The following is a 24,076-nucleotide window of genomic DNA, read 5'->3' as shown; positions in this document are numbered from 1 at the left end:
CCCCTGTTGTGACTGATCTTATAACTGTGTAACAGTAGTAAAGAGACAGGTCATTTAGTGAAGGTTTACTGTAAGCCTTCTTTAACCTACATTGGGGCACTAGAAGGTTCTTAAGCTTCACCACAGAGAGGAGACAGAAAAAGGTGTGTGTGTGTGTGTGTGTGTGTGTCTGACTGAGAGTGCGGGTAGTCGGTCTGTGTGTGTGTGTGTGTATGTGACTGAGAGTGCGGGTAGTCGGTCTGTGTGTGTGTGTGTGTGTGTGTGTGTGTGAGGTGTCATCTTGCCGTCTAAACAGAGGCCTTCCCTTTCAACAAGATCCACCCTCTCCTGCTGTGTCCATCTGTGTCGTCTCATCTCACACTTTATGTCCTTACACACACACACACACACACACACACACACACACACACACACACACACACACACACACACACACACACACACACACACACAGACACACACACACACACACACACACACACAGACACACACACACACACACACACACACACACTCACTTCCAGCTCTTGCACAATACACTCCATCTCAACCTGGTAACATAACAAACTCTGGTTGGTGACGAGCACACACCATTGAAATGAATTGAAACCTTTATTTATTCAGGGGGAGACAGTTGAGAGCAAGCTCTCTTTTTCAATGCCGCCCTGATTACAATAAAAAACATACAGAATAGGAACATGATACGACAAAACATAAAATCAAGTATGAAATTATAAGTTCCAGAATAAAAACAAGTCTACAAGAAACATGCACAGTCCACGTGGAGCACACCTTCTATCATAACCTTAAACCTCTCCAGAGAGACGACCCAGCTAGCAATCATTTGTTCTAAGAATGTTCTAAGAATGTGGAAAACATTAGCAGAACGTGTTGGGAACGTTCGCCAATGTTGTGGGAACATTCCCTGCTAGCTGGGAAGTTGGTCCAGCTTTAGGGGGTGCTGCAGTCTGTTCTACCATCAATACAGTTAACCAGTGACCACCCCTCCCTCACAACTGCAATACCAAAGGCACTATTCTGCATGGAACATACTCTATCATCCTATATTCATCATGGTTTGTGTGTGCGCATGCGTACGTATGTGTATGGGTGAATATGAGCAGATGTATTTGTGCGATGCTAGTATACGGTGCATTTTGTGTGGGCAAACATGCAGAGTGTGTTGTGCATGTGATGTTTTTGAAACTCGGTAGTGTGCATCACTAGCCACACTTCCATTTGCATCACGTTGCAACATCCACCCTCTGCATCCTCTGACTAACCTCTACAAGCAAACACTCTTCCCCTCCTCCTTCAACTGTGATCACAAAGTGATCTTCACCTCCCTCCTCTCTGGCCATCTCTCTCTCTGTCCCCTCTCTCTCCCCTCTCCCTCTCTCTCCCTCTCCTCTCCATCTCTCTCTCCTCTCTCTCTCTCTCTCCCTCACTCTCCTCTCTCTCTCTCCTCTCCATCTCTCTGTCCTCTCCCTCTCTCTCTCTCCCTCTCTCTCCCTCTCCTCTCCATCTCTCTCCTCTCTCTCTCTCTCTCCCTTACTCTCCTCTCTCTCTCTTGTCTCTCGCTCCCTCTCTCTCTCCTCTCCCTCTCTCTCTGTCCTCTCCCTCTCTCCCTCTCTCTCTCTCTCTCCATCTCTCTCTCTCTCCTCTCTCTCTCTCTCCCTCCCTCCCTCTCTCTCTCCATCTCTCTCTCTCTCCACTGCTTCTCGTCTGAGAGCTGTGAGGATGCTGCTGGCATACAAATAGCTTGTTGGATGGCTATTCATCACCGGTTAGAGAACACAGACCAAGTAGCCTGTTTGGGAGTCGACTGAATGGGTAGAATCTGGATGGCGTGGATACAGGGAGCATACAAAGAGGATGGACTGAGGGCTGAAACATGAAAACAAACACTCTTTCTGCCACCCTCCCCCACCCACCCACCCCCCTATAGCCTAGATAATCAACCTATCCACCCACATAAGATCACTGACCACAAGGAAGAAGGTTGCATATATATAGGCTCCAGTACCAACGCGGCCTGTGTTTTATGCTGCTATACCCCCTTGACAGCATTACGTTTGATGAGCGTTTCAAAGGGAACCGAGTGGGACGAGAGGGAGGGGGAGGCTAGGCTACAGTGGAGGACAGATGCTTGTGGTGTTATGTAACGCGTGCATTTGATCATACGCAGCGCCATAAACAGCTGAGCTCAACAGAGAGAGAGAGAGAGAGAGAGAGAGAGAGAGATGCTGGCTTTTCTCCCTCTTTCCTTGAGCGAATCGCTAAGCAGCGAAGGTGAAGAGGGGGGTGGGGGGGGTAATCTGGGACAGATGGGCCCACGTGACCCGTTGCCGTGACGACGGCAGCACGAGAGCAGAGCGGAGTGCGAGCGCGCTAGTCCGCTCTCCCGCTCGCCTCCTCTCCTCTCCTCCTACCTCGTTACGTTCACGTTATCTCCTTCTCTCTGTCACATGCACACTTAAGACCCCGGCTTTGCAGACGTGTGAAGTCTAGTACAGCTGATTCTGAGTGTGCAGTGACACCTCAGCTACTGGCTACTGTATGCCTGCACTGTCATGCTTATGTAATTTCAGAAATCACCAAAGAATTTCAATAATTTTGTGGTTTTATAAAACAGCCTTCTAGTGTTATAGTTCCACTGTATTGTCACGTACTGTACAGTATGTTGTACGTATGCTGTAGGTTGTTATTCTGTGACATAGCCTACTGTTGTCCTTTTCATATGCCAATAGAGGCCCACACGTTACAGGTGCTAACCAACAGTGTAGTGTTTTGTGTGTTGATAAGATTACACGGCAAACACACAGTGCACACAGATGAAACTCAAATACGACTCACGGGCAGCAGCACAGAAGGGCACACCTTCTCTTTCTCCCTCTCTCCTCCACCCCTAATTCGATGACTCAGGACTATTCCCCTATAATTTGTTTTGGGGGCTGCACAGTGCAGTCTGGTCGATACTCCCATAAGCCCTGGTGTGATTTACTAGCCGATCCCATGCTGCCATCTGCCCTCCAGCGCCATCATGTTAACTAGGGTGACCTCACTCACCCTGCCAGCGTGAGGAGGGACTTTGCCGCAGGGGCTGATGGGTAACTAAGGTAACCTTGGCTCAAAAGGGTTTCCTGTAGAAGGTGAGGAAGGGAGGGGCTTTGGTCACGCACTCTCACACACATAGGCCTACACACTGACAGGTACACACAAAAACACATTCTACCGCCAACTGATACACATCCACGCACACAAACAAAACTTTAAATTGTCAACTTGACAAAGACTGTCTCATGCAGCCGTGCCACTCAACTCCCTACCCGTGGTGGGTGTTGTTATGCTTCAAAACATTACTAAGACATGGCCATAGTTTGCATAATTTAGCCTACATTTTGTCGATTATAGGCCTATACTGTAGTAGTGTGCAGTGCAATTCACACCATTTCAAGCATACAGTGTGAGCTGCTGATGGTTGGTATCTGGCACCATCTCTTGTCCAAAGAATGAACTACATCCAAACCAAGAGGACTGCAGACCATTCTCTTTACAGCATCATTCACTGTCCCCCATGATGAAATCAAGTAAAACTCAATGGAAGGGTGTAGCATGGTCCATCTTAGAAACCATTAATTTGGAGCTCCACAAGCCGCCCAAACATGGCTGGCCATTCTCCTCCATTCTACTCCATTTTAACCACGATTATGCAAAAACTGCCTGACTGATTTTCATGAAACTTGGTGGAAGGGTGTAGCATGGGCCAACTTACAGCCTCTTCAATTTTGGAGTGGATCTGAATCACAAGTCGGGTTCACGGGTGTAGTGGAGTAGGACATGACAAACAGTTTGCTGACAATATTGTGAGACACATCTCACTCATGTTGGAATGTTGGGGATCCTGATAAGAGACCCTCAGAACACATCCTGTCTCCCCCCATCCCCCGCGACCAGTAACCCAGGCCAGGCCACATTCCAATCCAGACCACTCACACACTGAGACAAAGAAAGGACCGTCTTTGCTTTGTTTCTGTAATAAAGTGAAATTGCTTTATCCCAACCATCTGATGCAGCCACCACGAGAATAAGACCTGAGAATAAAGTTATTGCGTTGATGCATTGTATTTGTAACCAAGTGTAACTGTGTGTTATAAATAACTGATTCTATGCTGCTCACCCAACGATTTTTGGTATCAATCTTAAGCTAAAATCATGAATCAGTTGATTATACATGTTGGGGAAATGTAATATCATGTTGAAACAATAACCGGGATATTTGATGATTCGGGGCCCCTTAAGGGAACCTTGGCTCCCCCATTTTATGACAGGGAGCAGGGGTCACTCTGGAATCAAGTCACCAGCATGGGCCAATTTAGAACCCATTCAATTCCGGCGCACACAGAGCCACGAAATGCATTCAGGGGTGGAGGTCTGTGCTCTCTGAGCACCATTTCTAGTTACCAATGGATTTTCATAATTTTTTCATAATATTTTATCCCATTTCCATGACTTTATGTAAGTGATCATAGGGCACAATAATGATGCTCTGCCCCCTAGTGTAGGTGCTTGCATCCTACCTCCTTCGGCCTAGAGCAGGCTTCTGCATGTAATTGGATATGAGCCCCAATGATGGATTGGATGTGAAGTGTAGAGCAATCTCATTAACATGGAGATTAAGGAGTTGCTGTAATTAGGCAAGAGTCCAATGATTTATGCTTTGTACCTTACAGATTCACCTCTAAAGCACTATAGACTCACAACGTATGCAAATCAGTGAAAGTGGAACACTGTATTGTGTTACTACAGTATTTTACCTGTTAAAACAGTTTGAGTGAAATGGTGCTGACCTGTGCCTTTCCAGGAGGTTCACTGTGAAGATATACTACTAACAGGGAATAGGAACTGGACATTACTAACAGGGAATAGGAACTGGACATTACTAACAGGGAATAGGAACTGGACATTACTAATAGGGAATAGGAACTGGATATTACAAGTGTTTGGTGTGTCACTCAGTCCAGAACCACAAATCAATGCCACGCAAGGTCTTCAAGTAGGATGAGTGTTTCTTAATGTGGTACAATAGGCAAACCGTGTTTGTTGTGTACTTTTGTGTCAACCTTTTTTTTTGTATATATAATGCCTGTTTTAGTTAAAAGTTTAGTTAGTAAAAAACATTTCAAGCTGCAATATCTGACGTACAGTGGTCAGTCCAGATACCAGGACACAAGCTATTTTTTATTAAAATCCCTGACCTGCAACTCATGAACATACATGTAGCATATCTGTGTGAGCCCAACATGTGATGCAATGTGTTTATGTCTCAGTGATAGATGCCCTAGTAAAAAACAAAAGACTAGATATTCCACAACTTTGTAAAAATCCTTGTGTATTAAGGCTGTCCTTTTAAAATGTGGGTGGACAGAGGCACAAGATAAAGTTGAATAACTGATCTACTAAATTAAAGCCCTAGACATGTACACACTACTGTACCTAATTAATGTTCAGAGGCTCAGAAAAACGTCCTTCATCAACACCCAGATAGCAAGCGGATGTGTAATGATTCTGGGCCATATATGGGCCGGAACTAAGCCACAAGGGCCAGATCTGGCCTGTATATGGCCCAGATCCGCTTGCTATCTGGGCAGGCACGTTCATGAAACAATGTATTTTATTTTTATTTTTTTTACAGTACTTCAAGATTATGTCCAAATCCTTAGAAATAGCTCCTGAACATAAAACAACTATTATCATAAGTCTATATCACCTTTGCATCCATGACAGTGTGAAGTCTAAAGAAACTTACACAACATTGCAGAAGATTAACTGACAAAAATAGTAATATAAAAAAATAGAAATAGTAATAAAAATTCAAATTCGCAGTTGCCATCTCGCTCTGCATAGTTAAAATCCCCCTCACTTCCCCTGTGGGACGCAACTGCTGCTCACAAAGTTGTGGAACTCTTTGACCTTATCTCCTTTTGCCATGGGTCTCATTTGACCAACGGAATTGCCCATCAGATTTAAGAGTATGGCACGAGGACATTTTCAGCAAGATCTAGCCTACGGAGATCTATTCTCCTCTCATTTTAGAGGCAGTGAATCATTTTCCAAATAGGTCCTTTGCTTTATGGTGACCTTCTGCCCTCCTATTCACCCTTGACCCCCAGTAGTCCACACAGCTGCCTGCCGGCAGTCGAAATCTTCTCTGCCATCTGAAATGTCCGACCAGGAGTTACGACAGGAGCCATTCTTGTCCGTTGAGGCGAGCTGGCTTATGTTAGTTAGCCACAGGGAGCTGGCTAACGTTAGCTAGCCACAGGGAGCTGGCTAACGTTAGCTAGCCACAGGGAGCTGGCTTATGTTAGCTAGCCACAGGGAGCTGGCGAGTGGGCACTTCTTGTTGGGCAGCGCTGGGCACGTTGATGTTGGGGTCATCGTCCACCTGGTAGCACTTGCCCAGGCTCTTGATGATCTTGAGGTTAGAGCGGGCCGTCTCTGCGATGCTGTTCTCCAGGAGCCAGCCGTCCGACTCCAGGCCCGGGTCGCCCAGTCGTAGAACGTTCTCCATGGCGGTCTGGAGGTAGCGTACGCCTGTGAGCACCAACAGCTGTTGGGGGTAAAATGGAGGGAAACGTTTAAAGAGGGCACCTGGGGTACGAAACACGCCGGAGCTTTTTAGTTATTCTAATTTGAATATGCCAAATCAATAAAAGCATTTTGCACTAAATGTTTTGTGTATCCAGACAGCACTTCTGGACACCTAGGGTAATCGCAGGTGTGTTCTTGGTGTGGTTGTTTTGAAACCATACAGTGTTGCTTTGTGTGATGTCAGGGGAGGGACAGTACGTAGGCTACACCACAACAACAACAACAACAACAACAACAACAACAAATATATGTGTATATATGGAGATAATGATCTCTTCTGAGATGATACAACACTAGTACTATATCAAAGATGTAAATACTAATTTTCTAACACAGAAAACGTTAGCTAGGTTGCATAGTAAGGCACCAAGGAAAATGGACGCTACAAGGTTGACCTTACGTGACATAATGCACATGAGCTGTATGCCTTGAGTCTAGCATTAGATTTGAGGTGGTTAGTGGGTGTATATATTTTATTCACTCTCACTTTTCTGTGGTAATGAGTTATCTCTATTGTCCACGTGGGTATGAAGTATGTCTATTGTCCTTGTATTGTACCTTACTGTATGTGTTGTCTGTGGTAGTGAGTTATGTCTTGTGTTGTCTGTGGTAATCAGTTAAGCTTGTTGCTGTGTTTGTTTTGCCTGTTCTTTGTTTTGTGCTCAGTGTTTTGTGTTAACATCAACCTGCCGAGGGACTACAGATGGAAATTAGCAGCTTGCTATAATCTGACGTATTTACGATCACACTTGTGTTTTTGTCCATTAATATGCACTGTCCCTATTTTAAATTAAATAAATAAATCAAAATAAAATATAACAGGCCGCACCTCAAACAGCCAGATGAGGAGGACGGTGAGTCCGATGGACTGCGTGATGCTGGTGTAGTGCTCCAGCAGGGCCTGGTGACAGCCCCTCCTCCACAGGTTGCGTTCCTCGGTCTGGTACTCGTAGTTGTAGTGGGCGGAGTTGTTGGTCAGCTGGTGCTGGAGGCAGGGCCGGGGGGAGTAGGTGTTACAGCAGCTGAAGGGAACTCCATCCATGAGGTACTTCCCCTCCACGTTACTCCTCAAACGACTGGGACGAAGGTAGATGGGGAGGGGAGAGCATTTAGCAGAGAGGTCCAGAAATATTTTGGACTTTGACACAGTTTTAATAATTTTGGCTCTTTGCACCACCACAATGGATTTGAAATGAAACAATCAAGATGTGCTTTAAGTGCACACTTTCAGATTTAATTTGAGGGTATTTACATACAAATCAGGTGAACGTTGTTAGGAATTACAAACAAATTTATACATGATCCCCCCTCCCCTTTTTAAAGGGACCAAAAGTAATTGGACATTTGGCTGCTCAGCTGTTCCACAGCCTACTGTGTGTTATTTCATTCATAAGGAGCAGATAAAAGGTCTGGTTCATTTTGAGTGTTGTACTACTTTGGAATCTGTTGCTATCAACTCTCAATCTGAAATCCCAAGAGCCGTCACTATCAGGGAAGCAAGCCATTATTAGGCTGAAAAATCTAAACAAACCCATCAGAGAGACAGCAAACACATTAGGTGTGACCAAATCACCTCTTCACTTACTCTGCTACTTCACGGCTCGTCATGTCCAGGTAACGACTGCTGATCCACTGGATGTGGAACCAATCACGGAAACCTGTGTTTCCGCAGCACTCGAACTGGATCTGCAACACGTCTATGGTGCGCTTGAGGTGCCACCGGTCCGGTATGTCTGTGTCTCTGTAGTAGCGCATAGCATCGCGCAACCCCTGAAAGAGCGACTCGGCCAGTTCGTTGAGCATGCTGTAGCACATGAGCGCTCCTACCAGGATGCAGAAGGTGAAGAAGAAGGTGCATACGATGTAGGGGAGCATCAGCAGCTTCCAGCGCAGGAACTTGGTGGTGTCCGCACAGTCGTAGCAGATCTTGCCGCCGAGGAAGTTGATGCAGCAGGCCACCAGGCCAGTAGCAATGAGCATGTTAGGCACAGAATGGATCTCGTGGTCCGACATCAGTTCCTGACGTTTCTGGATCTCCACTTTAAGAAAGAGGCCCATGCTGAAGAGGATAATGCCCGACACCACGGAGATCCAGTTGAGAATCCACAAGACCTGGGCCAGCTTGTCACGATTGCTCTTGGTAAATGTCACCTTTAAGACGGCCATTTTGTTTTGTTGTTTTTATGACTGGGTGTTGACTCTTTTCTTCCCTAGGAGGAAGACAAGAGTGAGTTCAGCAGTGAAGAGGTTAGGGAGAGATACATTTTAAAGGTTATGGATGGAAAAAGGGAAGGACAGTGGACGAAGAGAAGTGTGCCTGTTTCCTGAAAGACCTCATAAGCAGCTTAGCTGAGGTATTTTGGTGATCTTGGGTGATGGCCTTAACCGTGTAACTGTGTAACCAGTAGCAAGTCCTGTCAGAAACAAGAAGAAATAGATAAGGAAAAAATTATTACAGTTTTCACCAGCAGGCGTGTTCAAGACTTGCAACCATACTGTAATACAATAGATCTAAAGATTTAATTTTATAGTATTATCTGATTGAGCAATAAAAAGCATTCGAACATTTCATAAAATAGCCTACTATTGACAAACCCAAGGATACTAAACGATAAGTCTTCCTATGCATGTTCCTTGCTACTGTATAATACATACTAGATACAGAATATACCTGTATTACAGAGATGGCACAATCGTTTGTACATTGTTGCATTTCAGTGATCAGATCAGTTAAGTAGCTAACAGACACTTTATTTTGTCACAAGTATACAAAAATACAAGACATGTCAACTCAACCTTTGTCACAGATTCTAGAGACATGGTACCTTAATGTACTGCACACACTGATTTACATTGAATGTCATATTGTAGGCTTACCTCTGTTACCTTCTCATTTCAGTACGAGGCACTTCATACATCTTAATAAACTTCGGACTCTTTGATATTTCCTTAATCCGAAAGTAATCTCGGAAGAAGGCATCGGCAAAAGCAGAAAGTAGTCCCAATGAGGTGATGGCCGTGGCTGAGGGAGAGTGGCTCCTGTCCCCCTTCCCTGGCCTCCCCACCCTCGTCCCCACAACTCCTAATCCACTTAATATTCGTAAACCCCATAAGCTCAAGAATCCTTGCTTGTGGCCACCTGGGCCCGTCAACATGCATGTAGCAATAGCCAGCGATTTGTAGTTTGTTGTTCATTACCTCAGTGACAGTGACAGGTGGCATGTGTGTGTGTGTGTGTGTGTGTGTGTTGGCAGGATTATGCAAAAAATACCTGACCGAATTTCATCTTGGTGGAGGGGTGTAACATGGGCCAATTTACAACCTCCTAAATTTTGGAGTTGATCCAAATCACGTGTTGAGTCCATGAATGAAAACAAAACTTAGAGCGAAGCCAGCTCCCTGTGTGGGGTTGCTAGAGACACAGGGTTTGGACTGGGGTGTGCGGGGGGAGAGCCCGGAGTGCACCACACTACCCCCCACTGGCTGTGACCTGAGGGGGGCGCCACTGAGCCGGCCAAATACAGCCATCCATTCACCTCCACTCATTTTTACCTCCACCCAGTGAACCACCCGAACATGGCCCGGACGGCCATTCACCTCCATTCATTTTTTGGACTAGGATTACACCAAAACTACCAGACTGCTTTGCATGAAACTCAGTGGAGGGAGGGTTGTAGCATGGGCCAATTTAGAACCCATTCAATTTTGGCACAGGGCCACAGAATGCATTCAGGGGCGGAGGTCTGTGCTCTCTGAGCACCATTTCTAGTACATATTTAGTTAGTTAGCTAGTTAGCTTCTCAAAAAGCATACCCTGTCATCACTATACAAGTACTGCATCATAACCTGCACTCACAGAGGAATTTACAATGGCACTACCTAACATGCTTTGACTGTGATCACATAGCCTGTTGTTCTATTACGATTGCCAGTGTAAATCTGCTTGGCCTTTGAGTGAGCTGTTATTTCTCAGGTTACATCTCAAAGTACATATGAACTATGTAATAATACCCCCAGACAGTTATACACTGTAGGTACGACTGGAATGTGTAAGCTAAGGTGTGACCAAATGTTTTCATTAAAAAAAAAAGTTTTATTGTTGTTCTGTAGGCTATGTATGATGGTTGTTATTGTTATTATGTGCTGCCCTCTTGGCCAGGTCACTCTTGAAAAAGAGATTTCCCTTAATCTCAACGAGTTTTATCTGGTTAAATAAAGGTTAGGCTAAATAAAAAAAATGTTTGAAAAAAATATTGAACGTGACATTTTTGTAATGGTAGGCCTACATTTGTTTTGTTTTATTTAACCTTTATTTTGCCATCCCATTTAGATCTAATTTGCAATGGTGCCCTGGTTACAAGGCAGAGCAAGACCAAAATATCAATACAACTCTCATAAAGACATCATGCATTTACAATACAAGAGACCATGGATTTACACATAAAAATGTAGGCATAAAGATAGGCTACAGGTCTCTATAGCTTCCTTTGAAGCAAATAGAAAAGGGCTTTCAGCAAACAAGCTGTTTCCTAAAAGTGGTTCAGTAATGTACGTAATATAATCTATTTTGAGTACCACGTTGCTTATTCGAGTATTATTGCCAGTGTAAATGAAATGACTGCTCTCTATTCAGAAAGGGGATTGCGCACAAGTGATGCTCTGATTTACATAACTGCCACTGCGCATTCGCAGATTAGGCTACAGGCTGATCGCCTGTCCTATGGAAGCTGAGGAGCGGCGCAATGGCTCTTGATCATTTTCTTCTAGGTCAGTGCATACTTTATTTTCTTGCCTTCTTATTCGGTTTTATCTCCGTGGTACCTCTATCGGAAAACAGCGATGACTTTCAAGGCAAGTGTATTTTGTTCACGGAGGGGGCGTGGCAGAATGAGAACATGACCGTGGAGAAGCTGCGCTTCGTGGTCGAGGAATGGGGATCAGCGTCTTCCTGCCGCTTCGTTACTTTCGTCGGCATCCTCTCTCTCATCCTCTCGGCCATTCAAGTATGGCGGACTTTTTTCTTCCTTTGCAAAGGCCACGATGAGTGAGTGGATATTCACAATCTTAAATAGATGTTTCAATAACGCACAATTGGCTGGAATGGCAAACGATCACGAGAGGCATTTGGCAGCTGATGGGCCTACGTGTCGTCTTATTACAGGACAATGCATATTGGTGACATCTCATTTCCAGCATATTGCACATTGAATTTGAACTCTTGATTATCTTTGTGGTCTATAGCCTAATATTACTGCGACATAACAGTAAAGTTGATATCCCATTCCAAGCTATTGGAACTTACTCCTCTCATCTTCACTTTAATCTGCACTTGCTCTCAATCCTGAGTTTATAAACATATAAAAACGTATAGAATAAATAAAAAATATTATAATATAATATAATAATAATATAACATATAATAAACGTATATATACAGCTCATGAATCAGCATTAAAACAGTGAGGTGCCATGATGACCTTGTATGACAACACGTTTAACTTTATTTTTTATTTTTCAATCACCGATGACAGTAGGAAAGTAGTTTTCACTTGATCCAGAGTTCTTAAAAGAAGGAAACCATTACTTCATTCTAAATGAGCTGTTTGTTTCAGCTCCTTCTTCCATGCGTTCCTGAACCTGCTGCTGAGTTTGCTGGTGGTGTTCTTGGTGTTCGTGGCCAGCACCATCACAAGCGTGGGCTTCGGGTCCTGGTGCAGCGCAGTCACGGAGAACGGGGCCATGCCGAGCAGGTGGGGGGCGTCTTGGTAACGTCACTTAATGGAGTAAAAGTCTCCTCTCTTGTCTTTGACCCTCTCTCTTCTGGCTGTATACCATTAATTAATTTTTGCACCCGGGCTGCGCCCCGGGCTGATGTAACAGTTGGTTGGGGGCATTATAAATAAAAATAACATAACATAACATAACATAATGGCCGGGTTTCCCGAAAAAGAACCTTCTTACGGAACCCTTCTTAAGCTACCCTTTGTATGGGAGTTAAGAAGTACTTTGGAGTTAAGTGCTTCTTAACTCGTTCGGGAAACCCGGCCAATGACCTTTAATGATGATGAATATGATGAAAGTCTGTCTGTTTGCAGCTGTGAAGACTTACAGGATACGGATCTGGAGCTTGGCGCGGACAACTCATCCTTCTATGACCAGTTTGCCATCGCCCAGGTAAGCATGAACATGTGGGATTCAGTGTGCTTACGCCATGTAATACTGAATGAACCTGACAGAGTTTGGGCTTTACTGTAGTTTGACATACATGAAAACATTCCTTTACTCAAGATCTCTTTATTGCCATGTATATGGTTCACACATACTAGGAATCTGACTAGGTTGCAGGACAGGATAGTGCAAAACAGTACAAAAAGCAGTGCAACAAAATGCAGTGCAATGTACAAATTATGATATACTGTTAAAAATACAAATAAAGGGGGAGGCACAATTCTAGTGTACCTTTCTATATACAGAATGGGGTGTGGCGAGTGTGTGTAGTGTGTGCCGCAGAGTGTAGTGTGGTGGGTGAGCGGTGTTATGTACAGTGAGTGCAGTGTGTGTGTGTGTGTGTGTGTGGCGCAGTCATTTACTATCTGAAATGAATACGCTCATATGATAGGTTGCATGCTGTATGGCAGGATAACCGGTTTCTGCGTTACAATTCTTCCGCCATTGTTCTGGACTGTCTTTCCTCCACCTGACCTCTGCTCATGTCCCCCTGTCTGCTCCTCCACCTTCCTCTCTCTCCTCCTCCACCTTCCTCTCTCTGCTCCTCCTCCTCCCTCTTTGCTCCTCTGCTGTTCCTCTCTCTGCTCCTCCACCTTCCTCTCTGCTCCTCTGCCTTCCTCTCTCTGCTCCTCTACCTTCCTCTCTCTGCTCCTCCACCTTCCTCTCTCTGCTCCTCCACCTTCCTCTCTCTGCTCCTCCACCTTCCTCTCTCTGCTCCTCCACCTTCCTCTCTCTGCTCCTCCACCTCCCCCCTCTCTGCTCCTCTGCCTTCCTCTCTCTGCTCCTCCACCTTCCTCTCTCTGCTCCTCTGCTGTTCCTCTCTCTGCTCCTCTGCCTTCCTCTCTCTGCTCCTCCACCTTCCTCTCTCTGCTCCTCCACCTTCCTCTCTCTGCTCCTCCGTCTTCCTCTCTCTGCTCCTCCACCTTCCTCTCTCTGCTCCTCCACCCTCCTCTCTCTGCTCCTCCACCTTCCTCTCTCTCTGCTCCTCCACCTTCCTCTCTCTGCTCCTCCGCCTTCCTCTCTCTGCTCCTCCACCTTCCTCTCTCTGCTCCTCCTCCTTCCTCTCTCTGCTCCTCCTCCTTCCTCTCTCTGCTCCTCCACCTTCCTCTCTCTGCTCCTCCGCCTTCCTCTCTCTGCTCCTCCGCCTTCCTCTCTCTGCTCCTCCACCCTCCTCTCTCTGCTCCTCCACCTTCCTCTCTCTGCTCCTCCACCTTCCTCTCTCTGCTCCTCCACCTTCCTCTCTCTGCTCCTCCACCTCCCCCCTCTCTGCTCCTCTGCCTTCCTCTCTCTGCTCCTCCACCTTCCTCTCTCTGCTCCTCTGCTGTTCCTCTCTCTGCTCCTCTGCCTTCCTCTCTCTGCTCCTCCACCTTCCTCTCTCTGCTCCTCTGCTGTTCCTCTCTCTGCTCCTCCACCTTCCCCTCTCTGCTCCTCCACCTTCCTCTCTCTGCTCCTCCACCTTCCTCTCTCTGCTCCTCCACCTTCCTCTCTCTGCTCCTCTGCTGTTCCTCTCTCTGCTCCTCTGCCTTCCTCTCTCTGCTCCTCCACCTTCCCCTCTCTGCTCCTCCACCTTCCTCTCTCTGCTCCTCCACCTTCCTCTCTCTGCTCCTCCACCTTCCTCTCTCTGCTCCTCCACCTTCCTCTCTCTGCTCCTCTGCCTTCCTCTCTCTGCTCCTCCACCTTCCTCTCTCTGCTCCTCTGCCTTCCTCTCTCTGCTCCTCTGCTGTTCCTCTCTCTGCTCCTCCACCTTCCCCTCTCTGCTCCTCCACCTTCCTCTCTCTGCTCCTCTGCCTTCCTCTCTTTGCTCCTCCACCTTCCTCTCTCTGCTCCTCCACCTTCCTCTCTCTGCTCCTCCACCTTCCTCTCTCTGCTCCTCTGCCTTCCTCTCTCTGCTCCTCCACCTTCCTCTCTCTCCTCCTCCACCTTCCTCTCTCTGCTCCTCCACCTTCCTCTCTCTGCTCCTCCACCTTCCTCTCTCTGCTCCTCCACCTTCCTCTCTCTGCTCCTCCGCCTTCCCCTCTCTGCTCCTCTGCCTTCCTCTCTGCTCCTCCACCTTCCCCCTCTCTGCTCCTCCACCTTCCTCTCTCTGCTCCTCCGCCTTCCTCTCTCTGCTCCTCCACCTTCCTCTCTCTGCTCCTCCACCTTCCTCTCTCTGCTCCTCCACCTTCCTCTCCGTGCTCCTCCACCGTCCTCTCTCTGCTCCTCCACCTTCCTCTCTCTGCTCCTTCACCTTCCTCTCTCTGCTCCTCCACCTTCCTCTCTCTGCTCCTCCACCTTCCCCTCTCTGCTCCTCCACCTTCCTCTCTCTGCTCCTCCACCTTCCCCTCTCTGCTCCTCCACCTTCCTCTCTCTGCTCCTCCACCTTCCTCTCTCTGCTCCTCCACCTTCCTCTCTCTGCTCCTCCACCTTCCTCTCTCTGCTCCTCCACCTTCCTCTCTCTGCTCCTCCACCTTCCTCTCTCTGCTCCTCTGCCTTCCTCTCTCTGCTCCTCCTCCACCTTCCTCTCTCTGCTCCTCCACCTTCCTCTCTCTGCTCCTCCACCTTCCCCTCTTCCTCTCTCTGCTCCTCCACCTTCCTCTCTTCCTCTCTCTGCTCCTCTGCCTTCCTCTCTCTGCTCCTCTGCCTTCCTCTCTCTGCTCCTCTGCTGTTCCTCTCTCTGCTCCTCCACCTTCCTCTCTCTGCTCCTCTGCCTTCCTCTCTCTGCTCCTCCACCTTCCCCTCTCTGCTCCTCCTCCTCCTCCTCCGTCTCTGCTCCTCTGCCCCCCCCTCTCTGCTCCTCTGCCCCCCCCTCTCTGCTCCTCCACCCTCCCCTCTCTGCTCCTCTGCCCCCCCTCTCTGCTCCTCTTCCCCCCCCTCTCTGCCCCCCCTCTCTGCTCCTCTGCCCCCCCCTCTCTGCTCCTCCACCCTCCCCTCTCTGCTCCTCTGCCCCCCCCTCTCTGCTCCTCTCCCCCCCCCTCTCTGCCCCCCCTCTCTGCTCCTCTGCCTCCCCTCTCTGCTCCTCTGCCCCCCCCTCTCTGCTCCTCTTCCCCCCCCTCTCTGCCCCCCCTCTCTGCTCCTCTGCCCCCCCCTCTCTACTCCTCCGCCGTCCCCCCCGTGTCCCTCCGTCAGTTCGGCCTGTGGTCATCCTGGCTAACCTGGCTGGCCATCGCGGTCATGGCCTTCCTCAAGGTCTACCGCAACCACCGGCAGAGGGAGCTCCTGGACAGCCTGGTCCAGGAGAAGGAGCTGCTGCTGGGCAGGGCGTCTCCTGGCAGGGGGTCCCCTCGCAGGGGCTCCAGGGCTGAGGAACCAAGTGGGATGATCTAGCTCGCTAAATCTAAACCCCCCTAGGAGGATGGAAGGATGGAAGCTCCCGTTCTCTAACTCTACATGCAGTTACCGTCCATGGGGTGAAGAAGAAACTTGAGATACTGTATGTGTAATCTTCTTAACTTCCCATTATCGGTTATGGATTGGTTATATATATAAAAAATAAAAAAAAAAATATATATATATATATATATATATATATATATATATATATATATGAACTGGACTGGTGTCTACAGTGCATACTGGAACTTCCCATTGATGTACAGTAATGTATCAATGTATTTGTTATAATAGATTGAGCTACTCGGCATGTATCTCAAGATATTCATGATTGAAGGATTTTGCCCACTGAAAGAGAGAGCCCCAACTCAAAAGAGAGTATGAATAATATCAGAATCAGAATTAGTTTGTTGCCATGCAGTTTTTCAACATACTAGGAATTTTCTTTCGGTCATGGTGCATAACCTGGAGACAACATTGGACAGTGCAATAACAGTGCAAAGCAAGTACAAAATGCTAGTGCAAAAAATATATATCTGTATAGATATATTCATTACTTTCAACCTACACTAGTACTTTCAAATGAGTATACCAATAGGAAATCTTCTGGAGAAAGAATCCCCTTTCTGACCACAAACAGAATCAAACAACTACAACAGAATGAATACGGACAGATTCCCCAAAAGAATAACTTCAACACGCTCCCTAAAGTTAAAAAGTCACTCAGAAAACTAGCGATATTCCTGATATTCCTGATAAGGAAGAATCTGCAGCTTCACAGCATCTCTCAGCCCCACTGCCTTCACATCCACCTCAGAAAACCCGCAACTTATTCCTCGACGACATCTTTGCACTGATAATTCTAACAGTGTATGAAAATCAAAAGGAAAATCCTGTTAAAGATATGTAAATGTTTTTAAGAGGTCTTATTTTGAGACGTTTATGTTTTCACGTCCAAGGTTAGTGTTTTGAAAAGGTTTTCTGCCAAAAAAAGGACATTGAGGAAGAGATCTATAATTGTATTTCTGTATTAGATTAGTTGTGCATTGTCAGCTAAGCAATGTTGGATTCTTTGTTTTCAACAGCGACGAATTAGCCGGGTGTCCCTGTGTTCAGCTCCAGGAGTTTGCTTATTCAATCCATGTACAGCTCATCACGCTAGTTCTGTCCAGTTTTAAGCACTCAAAAGAGTTGGTTATACCTCAGGCCGCGTGTTCACCCACATGTAAATTCACTTTTTATTTTTTATTTTTGAGTCTGTCTTCAAAAAGGAAAGATGCAGCATGCTAATGTGAGTATTGTTCACTGTATCACAAGGTTGAAAGTTCTGATGGTGCTACATTTCAATTTGATTCCATATGTGTTTCAATGGATGTTTTCTTTAAGGGATTTTGTTGTTTGACATGAACAAAATGTTTGAATTATGAAATGGTAACGTTCTCATGAGATGAGAAGCTCAATTATCAGCATGCTACATCCTGAGACTGGACAGTAAGAGAAGATGCATATAAATGTATCACATTTAAAGGTGCAGTACCGCATTTTTAACAGAAAATATGTTTTTAATTTATTGCGAAGCAGTGAAAAACTCACATTGTTTGATGCCATACTTTTCTTTACTGGCTTGCCTAGAAACTGTGATCAAGTGCCAAGCTATTTCAAGGTCGCTCTCCTTAGAAATCAAGGGAACCTAATTTGTCATCAATATGTGTTGCACAGTAGTACACCTTTAATTGATTCCCCTAAATCGATATCCTCATACAATGGCCACTTTTTGTGTGCCATCAACAGTGTTATAATAATAATATCAATACTGTACCAGAGTTGGGGCTTGAGAAGTAGATTCTCCTTCACCAGATACATGTAGGATATTATCTCATGCTCTTAGGATATCTCATGAATTTTTACTTATCAGAAACAAAATTGATAACTTGTCAGCATTATGTTTTTTAGGTCTGCAGACGTAAACCTGTAAACTGCACTTATTGAAGAACTGCCAATATATCTTTCTATCAGCTACTCTGTAGTACTGTCAACTTTATTAGACCATGTGATTTATTATTATTTTTAGCACATTTTTGTCATTGTGGCTCTACAGTAGCGTGATCATGACCTGTTTGGCTGTGTGTCATTTGTTCAAATAAAATAAAAATACAGTATAGTCACTGTGAACTTTTTTATTCTTATTTTATTCCCCACACATAAGGTATTACAATGAATTAAAAACACATGGATTGACATTTAATATCATAACGTGAAATAAACACTGTTGCTTTGTACTCCACATTTGTACATCTATGGTCCCATATTGTCCAAAGTGCCCCACTCCTGCCCCCCCCCCCCCTGTGGCTGTTAAAGGTTATTCGCTCTAGGCCTTAAAGCCCAATACTGCTTGCCTTAGATGAAGCGCCCATGAACTATTGACAACCTCCATGACAGTGCTTAGAAGGCTGTGGTCTGGTCTCTTGTAGATAAAGAACAGCATCGCTGCCGAGACAGACAGCAGCAGGAACATGTGGATGAGATGAGGCCCATGTGGGTCGTAGCTGGAGCCGCAGAACTCTGGAAAGAGACGCTTTTAGACACATCATGGTGATGAAGGATGGAAAAACATGTCAGACTGAGAGATGATGAGACATGTTCTCTATCACTTTATTTCTCATACACTACAGTATCTTTCTCTCTCTCTCCCTCTCTCTCTCTCTCTCTCTCGCTCTCTCTCTCTCTCTCACTCACACACACACACACACACACACACACACCCATGCACACGCACACAATATAAACATTTCATATAGGCCTGAAAAAAAAAAAAAATTCTATCACTCCCATTACATTTCACTCTACTCACACCCATACTGAAGAGTCCATAGTGTCTTTACCGTGCACTGTGACTTCAGGGTCTTTGAAGCGGACCCTTCGTGGGTGTGTCTGTGATGCTCCCAGCTCTGGGCCACACTGGCTACACCTCCTTCTTAGTATGGAGCGTGGCAACTCGCATGCTCCACTCATCTCCACCTTAGGACGACAGAGAAACATGCTGTATGGCTAATAATAATAATAATACAGAATAGATATACAGCCGACTGTAGGTATTTTTCTACTGTATAAATGGACTGCACTTATATAGCGCTTTTCCACCTTAACGGCGCTCAAAGCGCTTTACAATGGCCTCTCATTCACCCATTCACGGTAGCTGCCATGCAAGGTGCTAACCTGCTCATTGGGAGCAATTTGGGGTTAGGTGTCTTGCTCAAGGACACTTCGACATGTGGACAGTCGGAGCTGGGATTCGAACCACTGACCCTTCGATCACTGAACGACCCGCTCTACCAACTGAGCTACAGCCGCCCCCTAATGTAGATTCAGTGTAAAATGTGGATACTATTGACAAGTGTCAAATGCATTTGAATTATTGTTACAAATTGAGTTCAAAATCAGTCTTTGATAGCTGCTGCCGATTTGAAATATAACAGTTATAGAACATACTTGGATTTATAAAAACAAACATCCTAAAATGAATGCACTGCATATGGTTATGTTTCTTACCATCTGTGTCTGTGCTTGTTCTGAGGAATAGAGGTCTTCATATCTGTGTTGTTGTGCCCTCTGGTCAGGCTGTCCATGGAGGTCTGACTCTTTTGGAGCCAATGTCTTAGTAATCATTGACCAACGCTGACCGGAACACTCTGAGAAGCAGAGAAACAGCGCGTTAATGTATTATTTTTCCAGGCGATTCAGCATCATGATAATCAAATACATTCCATGTCATGAATGAGGCTCAGGTTTGCTCACACTGCGCTGCCACTGCACTCACACAAACTGGGTGGTGTTAAATTAACTAATAAGAATGGAACATCAAATCACTATATCACTATCAAATCGCTATAAAAAACTATAGCCCAACACAACCTTTGATTTGTGCTACTATCAAACTTGTGGATGAAGTTAAATCAAAACAATGTATATAGACTCTTTCAATGGAACCAATTGAATGTCACTATGGCAACGACTTCTTGGTCCAAGTAAACTGCACAATAAAACTGTTGTATTATTGTTTTGAATATGAACATTCTATGAAATGGTCACCCTGGTGAATGAGTACCAGTACATGATTTTAAGTGTACTACACATTATTCTACTGTAAGTGTACTACACCGTGTTGAACATTTAATTGTTCTCTATGAATATGACCAATGTACAGTATTTTATGAACAATGGGTATTTACCTGAACATCTTGGTCGGTCCATTTTCATAAACATGGATGCGAGCCCTGCTTGAACCGAGACTGGATCTCAAAGCAGCTGTGGCTCTACATGTAAATAGTACAGCACCAAATGTGAGCCTGTTGTTGCAACATTTTAAAGTTAAGTCAGCGATTGTATTAGCTTTAACTACAAGGTAGGTCATCATACAAGTTAACAATTTACCTTCTCAACAGTGGGACACATTGGTTGTGGCAAATAAATCAAAAGCTATGAGTAGCTCTGATATGACATGCATGCTAAATAGGTCAGCAGACACAATCAAAGAACAATGACATTCCAGGTCAATTCTAAAGCAATCTGTCAGGTTGATCCCTATTGGTCAGATTGTCTTGTTCTCAGCTGATTTAATTGGGATGTGATAAGATTAACTCTCACACGGCTAGGCTACTTGAGGTGCACTCGATTAAGTGTACACCAAGTTCCCTCTAAATCAATTGCACCTGATTATCAAGTAAAACAATACAAATTCCAGGTATAACTAGATCTTGTCCACACATAATTACTTTTTTCATATAGAAATGCTTGTCCTATGACAGAGCAGTTCATAGGCTCAGAATGATGTAGTCTAGTGGACACAGAACCTCTTAGATACTGGGAGCCTAGTCAGACTACAGCAGCCACTGTGCTCAGCACACTTCCTGCTTACCTTAGAGTAAGTGGAGGTTCGGTGGTTCTCCAAGTAGTCCACTGTTCACCACAGAGCATAGAACTGAAAGCAAAGTGACTCCTGCTATTGTGATTCAACACTGCGGAGGCACACTGGGGCCAAAATGTTTGACTGACAATGGCACCCTGAGCACACACACACACACACACACACAAACACACACACACACACACACACACACACACACACACACACACACACACACACACACACACACACACACACACACACACACTAACGTGCCCTTCTCCCTGGCCTCTCATACACATATCACGTGAGTTAGTTGGCGGGATGAACTAACAGGGAGGGAACAGCAATTAAGGAGAAGGAAAAGGAAAATCTGACTTCAAAACAAAAACATGTTTATGAATTATCCGTTACCACTAAATTCCAAATGTATTTATATTTATTTATTTACAAAAAAAAACCATGCAGCAGGTTTACAGTATATTATTTCACGGTTAAATATTACGCAGTCTTTCTAAGAAGACTTGAACTTTTTCCTCCTGGCTATTCTTGTCTGTTGTGGAATATCACGTCTCACATTCTCTATGTCACTCTATCTTACTTGACCACCGATAGCCTTAACGAGTTCCCTAACAACTTCCCTGAGGTATTAAGGCACTTAAGATGACTGAGAGAGCGGGTCAAGCGCTGAGGCTATTTATACATATTTGACACTGCTAACAAGGTTTTTGTTTTCATAAATGCAGAACAAAAGAGTAGTGTTTTGCCATCAAATCAGACACCATTCAGAAAGGGTGTGTGTGTGTGTGTGTTTTGTGACCAAAAGGATGCAAAGTTTGATTCAACACTACAGTTCGTCTCAGGTGTTTTGATTCTGTTCAGAATGTAGTTAGGAGAGATACCCACAAGAGGGCCACATCACCTTATCTATGAGCTAGAAAACTATGTACATCTACATCCTGAAAACTATGTATAAAACATCAGTGACAATAACCCTGTTAACTATGTATCTCTTTAGCACTATTGCATTGTCCTTCTCCGACCATTTCTTCATTTCAATACTCAAAGGTTCAACATTCACTGAAACGTCTTAAAACAGAGCATCTGCAGTGAATAGATTCAAACCTGTAAGCATAATGATTATGTTTATATAATACATTAACTACCTTGCAGATACTCTCATCTTTGTAAAATCATCCAATATTTATATTTGGGGTCTGTCATATCAATAGACAACTATGCAGATACTGAAATGGAAGTATGATTGGGTTTGTACAGTAGCTTGGTAAACTTCTCGGATAAGTGCAGCAATTGTTCTTAAAGACTGATGCAACACATTAAGAGGTCTATTGTATTGTGAAAAAAAAATAATATAACACATCAATTCAAAGGAGATAGCTACTCTCATGAATACAATGGTCCCAAATCCATCTTATGAATGCACTTCATGCATTATGCATACGAGGGGTTACAGAAAGCATATATATCAGCTGCTTCCTTGTGGTGTGACCGTTCAATTGCAATAAAGTTGTGCAAGGTTACAAGAGCTCCACTAAGTTTTTAAGTTAGAGGAGTATCCATGTTATCATGGTCAATAACCTGCATATTATATCAATAGCAATACAATATTGTTCAAGGTGGTTTATTTGGTTATCATACGGCTACCATGTAATTACATGAAATGCTTATACCCAGATAGCAAGCGGATCTGGGCCATATACAGGCCAGATCTGGCCCTTGTGGCTTAGTTCCGGCCCATATATGGCCCAGAATCATTACACATCCGCTTGCTATCTGGGTAATGTTTGATAGGCCGGCCTACAAACAACCAAACACCTTCAGAGATCTGAGAGACCTGAGACCCTCAGATATAAGAACAGCATATCAGCATTATCTTGAAGAAGCAAAAGTGGAGGGGACCGAGACTACAACATATGCGTATCTTTAATATTAAAGTCGCACTGAAATGAAAAAAGCATTCTGTCCCATTTTGGTTCACATAATTAGTCATAGTGTTCACCTATTCAACGATGTTTGCCAAAAAAATAAAAAAATTCTACTTCTGTTGTAATCTTATATCAAAGTATATAATTTCTTACTTCCTGGAAAACGGTAGGTCACGTGCAATGACGACAACAGGTACCTTAGATTTTAAGCCAATAATCTCACGACATCCACCCGTCAATCAACGCTATCCTTCTATCGAATCTGTCTAAAGTTCTTAAAACCCGTCCACTTGTCAATGTTCCAATCAAATTCCTCTAAACATATGTCCCACCCTCATAGCTTGTTTGCATCGGAAATACGTCAAACTACGGAAGTTAGATGATCTCAAAAGTCCGTTTCAGTGCGACTTTAAACGCTCAACATGGTGAAATAGTGCTCAAGTGCAAAAAAAGAAAAATGTGGTGGACAAGTGTTTCGGTCGTGTTTCCTATCCTGCTGCAGCTATGGGGAATGGATGGTAAATAGACTGCACTTATACAGCGCTTTTATCCAAAGCGCTTCACAATGAAGGCCTCTCATTCTCATTCACACACCAATGGCGGCAGCTGCCATGCAAGGTGCTAGCCTGCTCCTTGGGAGCAATTTGAGGTTCAGTGTCTTGCCCAAGGACACTTCGACATGTGGTCAGGAGAAGCCACGCTCGAATTGCCGACCCTACAATCATTGGACGACCTCCTGAGCTATACAGCCGCCCAGCTAGCTGTGAAGACCAGCTGACACGTTCACTTCCTCCTCTCCATCATCACTGGTGACCCCCGGTCGTCTAATAGGATTGACCTGTGCAAAGGTCCCTATAGATGGACGTGTGTCATCGTTAAGGGTCGAGAGCTCAGCTCCCTCATTATTGGCTCTTTTCTCCTTCCTAGGAGGTGTGCGTTCCCATGCATGTCTAAAGCATAGAGCTTTGAAAATGCATAGCAAATCAGCTGTACGTGCTCTCACTTTGCAACACAAACTAATTGAACAAACAGTGTC

At 44.9% G+C, this 24,076-nt stretch overlaps 2 protein-coding genes and 1 long non-coding RNA gene across 3 annotated transcripts; 1 reads left to right on the top strand and 2 right to left on the bottom strand.

Annotated features, from left to right (window-relative positions):
• Positions 1-6,367: 6,367 nt before the first annotated feature.
• Positions 6,368-8,820, bottom strand: LOC311309908 (photoreceptor outer segment membrane glycoprotein 2-like; the record flags this gene model as incomplete). The annotated part of the gene is made up of 3 exons (XM_084439257.1): positions 6,368-6,613; positions 7,484-7,730; positions 8,240-8,820. 3 exons carry the CDS (start codon positions 8,818-8,820, stop codon positions 6,368-6,370), a joined length of 1,074 nt encoding a protein of 357 aa, XP_084295383.1.
• Positions 8,821-11,396: 2,576 nt separating this feature from the next.
• Positions 11,397-16,185, top strand: LOC311310151 (transmembrane protein 179-like; the record flags this gene model as incomplete). Its single annotated transcript, XM_084439575.1, has 4 exons — positions 11,397-11,698; positions 12,267-12,404; positions 12,750-12,828; positions 15,988-16,185. 4 exons carry the CDS (start codon positions 11,397-11,399, stop codon positions 16,183-16,185), a joined length of 717 nt encoding a protein of 238 aa, XP_084295701.1.
• Positions 16,186-18,352: 2,167 nt separating this feature from the next.
• LOC311310835 lies at positions 18,353-21,202 on the bottom strand. Its single transcript, XR_014630512.1, has 5 exons — positions 21,107-21,202; positions 20,421-20,504; positions 19,741-19,880; positions 19,074-19,209; positions 18,353-18,753 (listed from the first exon to the last, which is right to left on the bottom strand). It is a non-coding gene; the product is annotated as an uncharacterized lncRNA (long non-coding RNA).
• Between the last annotated feature and the right edge of the window lie 2,874 nt (positions 21,203-24,076).

Source organism: Borostomias antarcticus (assembly GCF_949987555.1).
Source record: "Borostomias antarcticus genome assembly, chromosome: 6".
NCBI classification, from domain to species: Eukaryota; Metazoa; Chordata; class Actinopteri; order Stomiiformes; family Stomiidae; genus Borostomias; species Borostomias antarcticus.
Note: the sequence above shows the minus strand (reverse complement) of the source record. Positions and strands in the feature narration are given on the sequence as shown.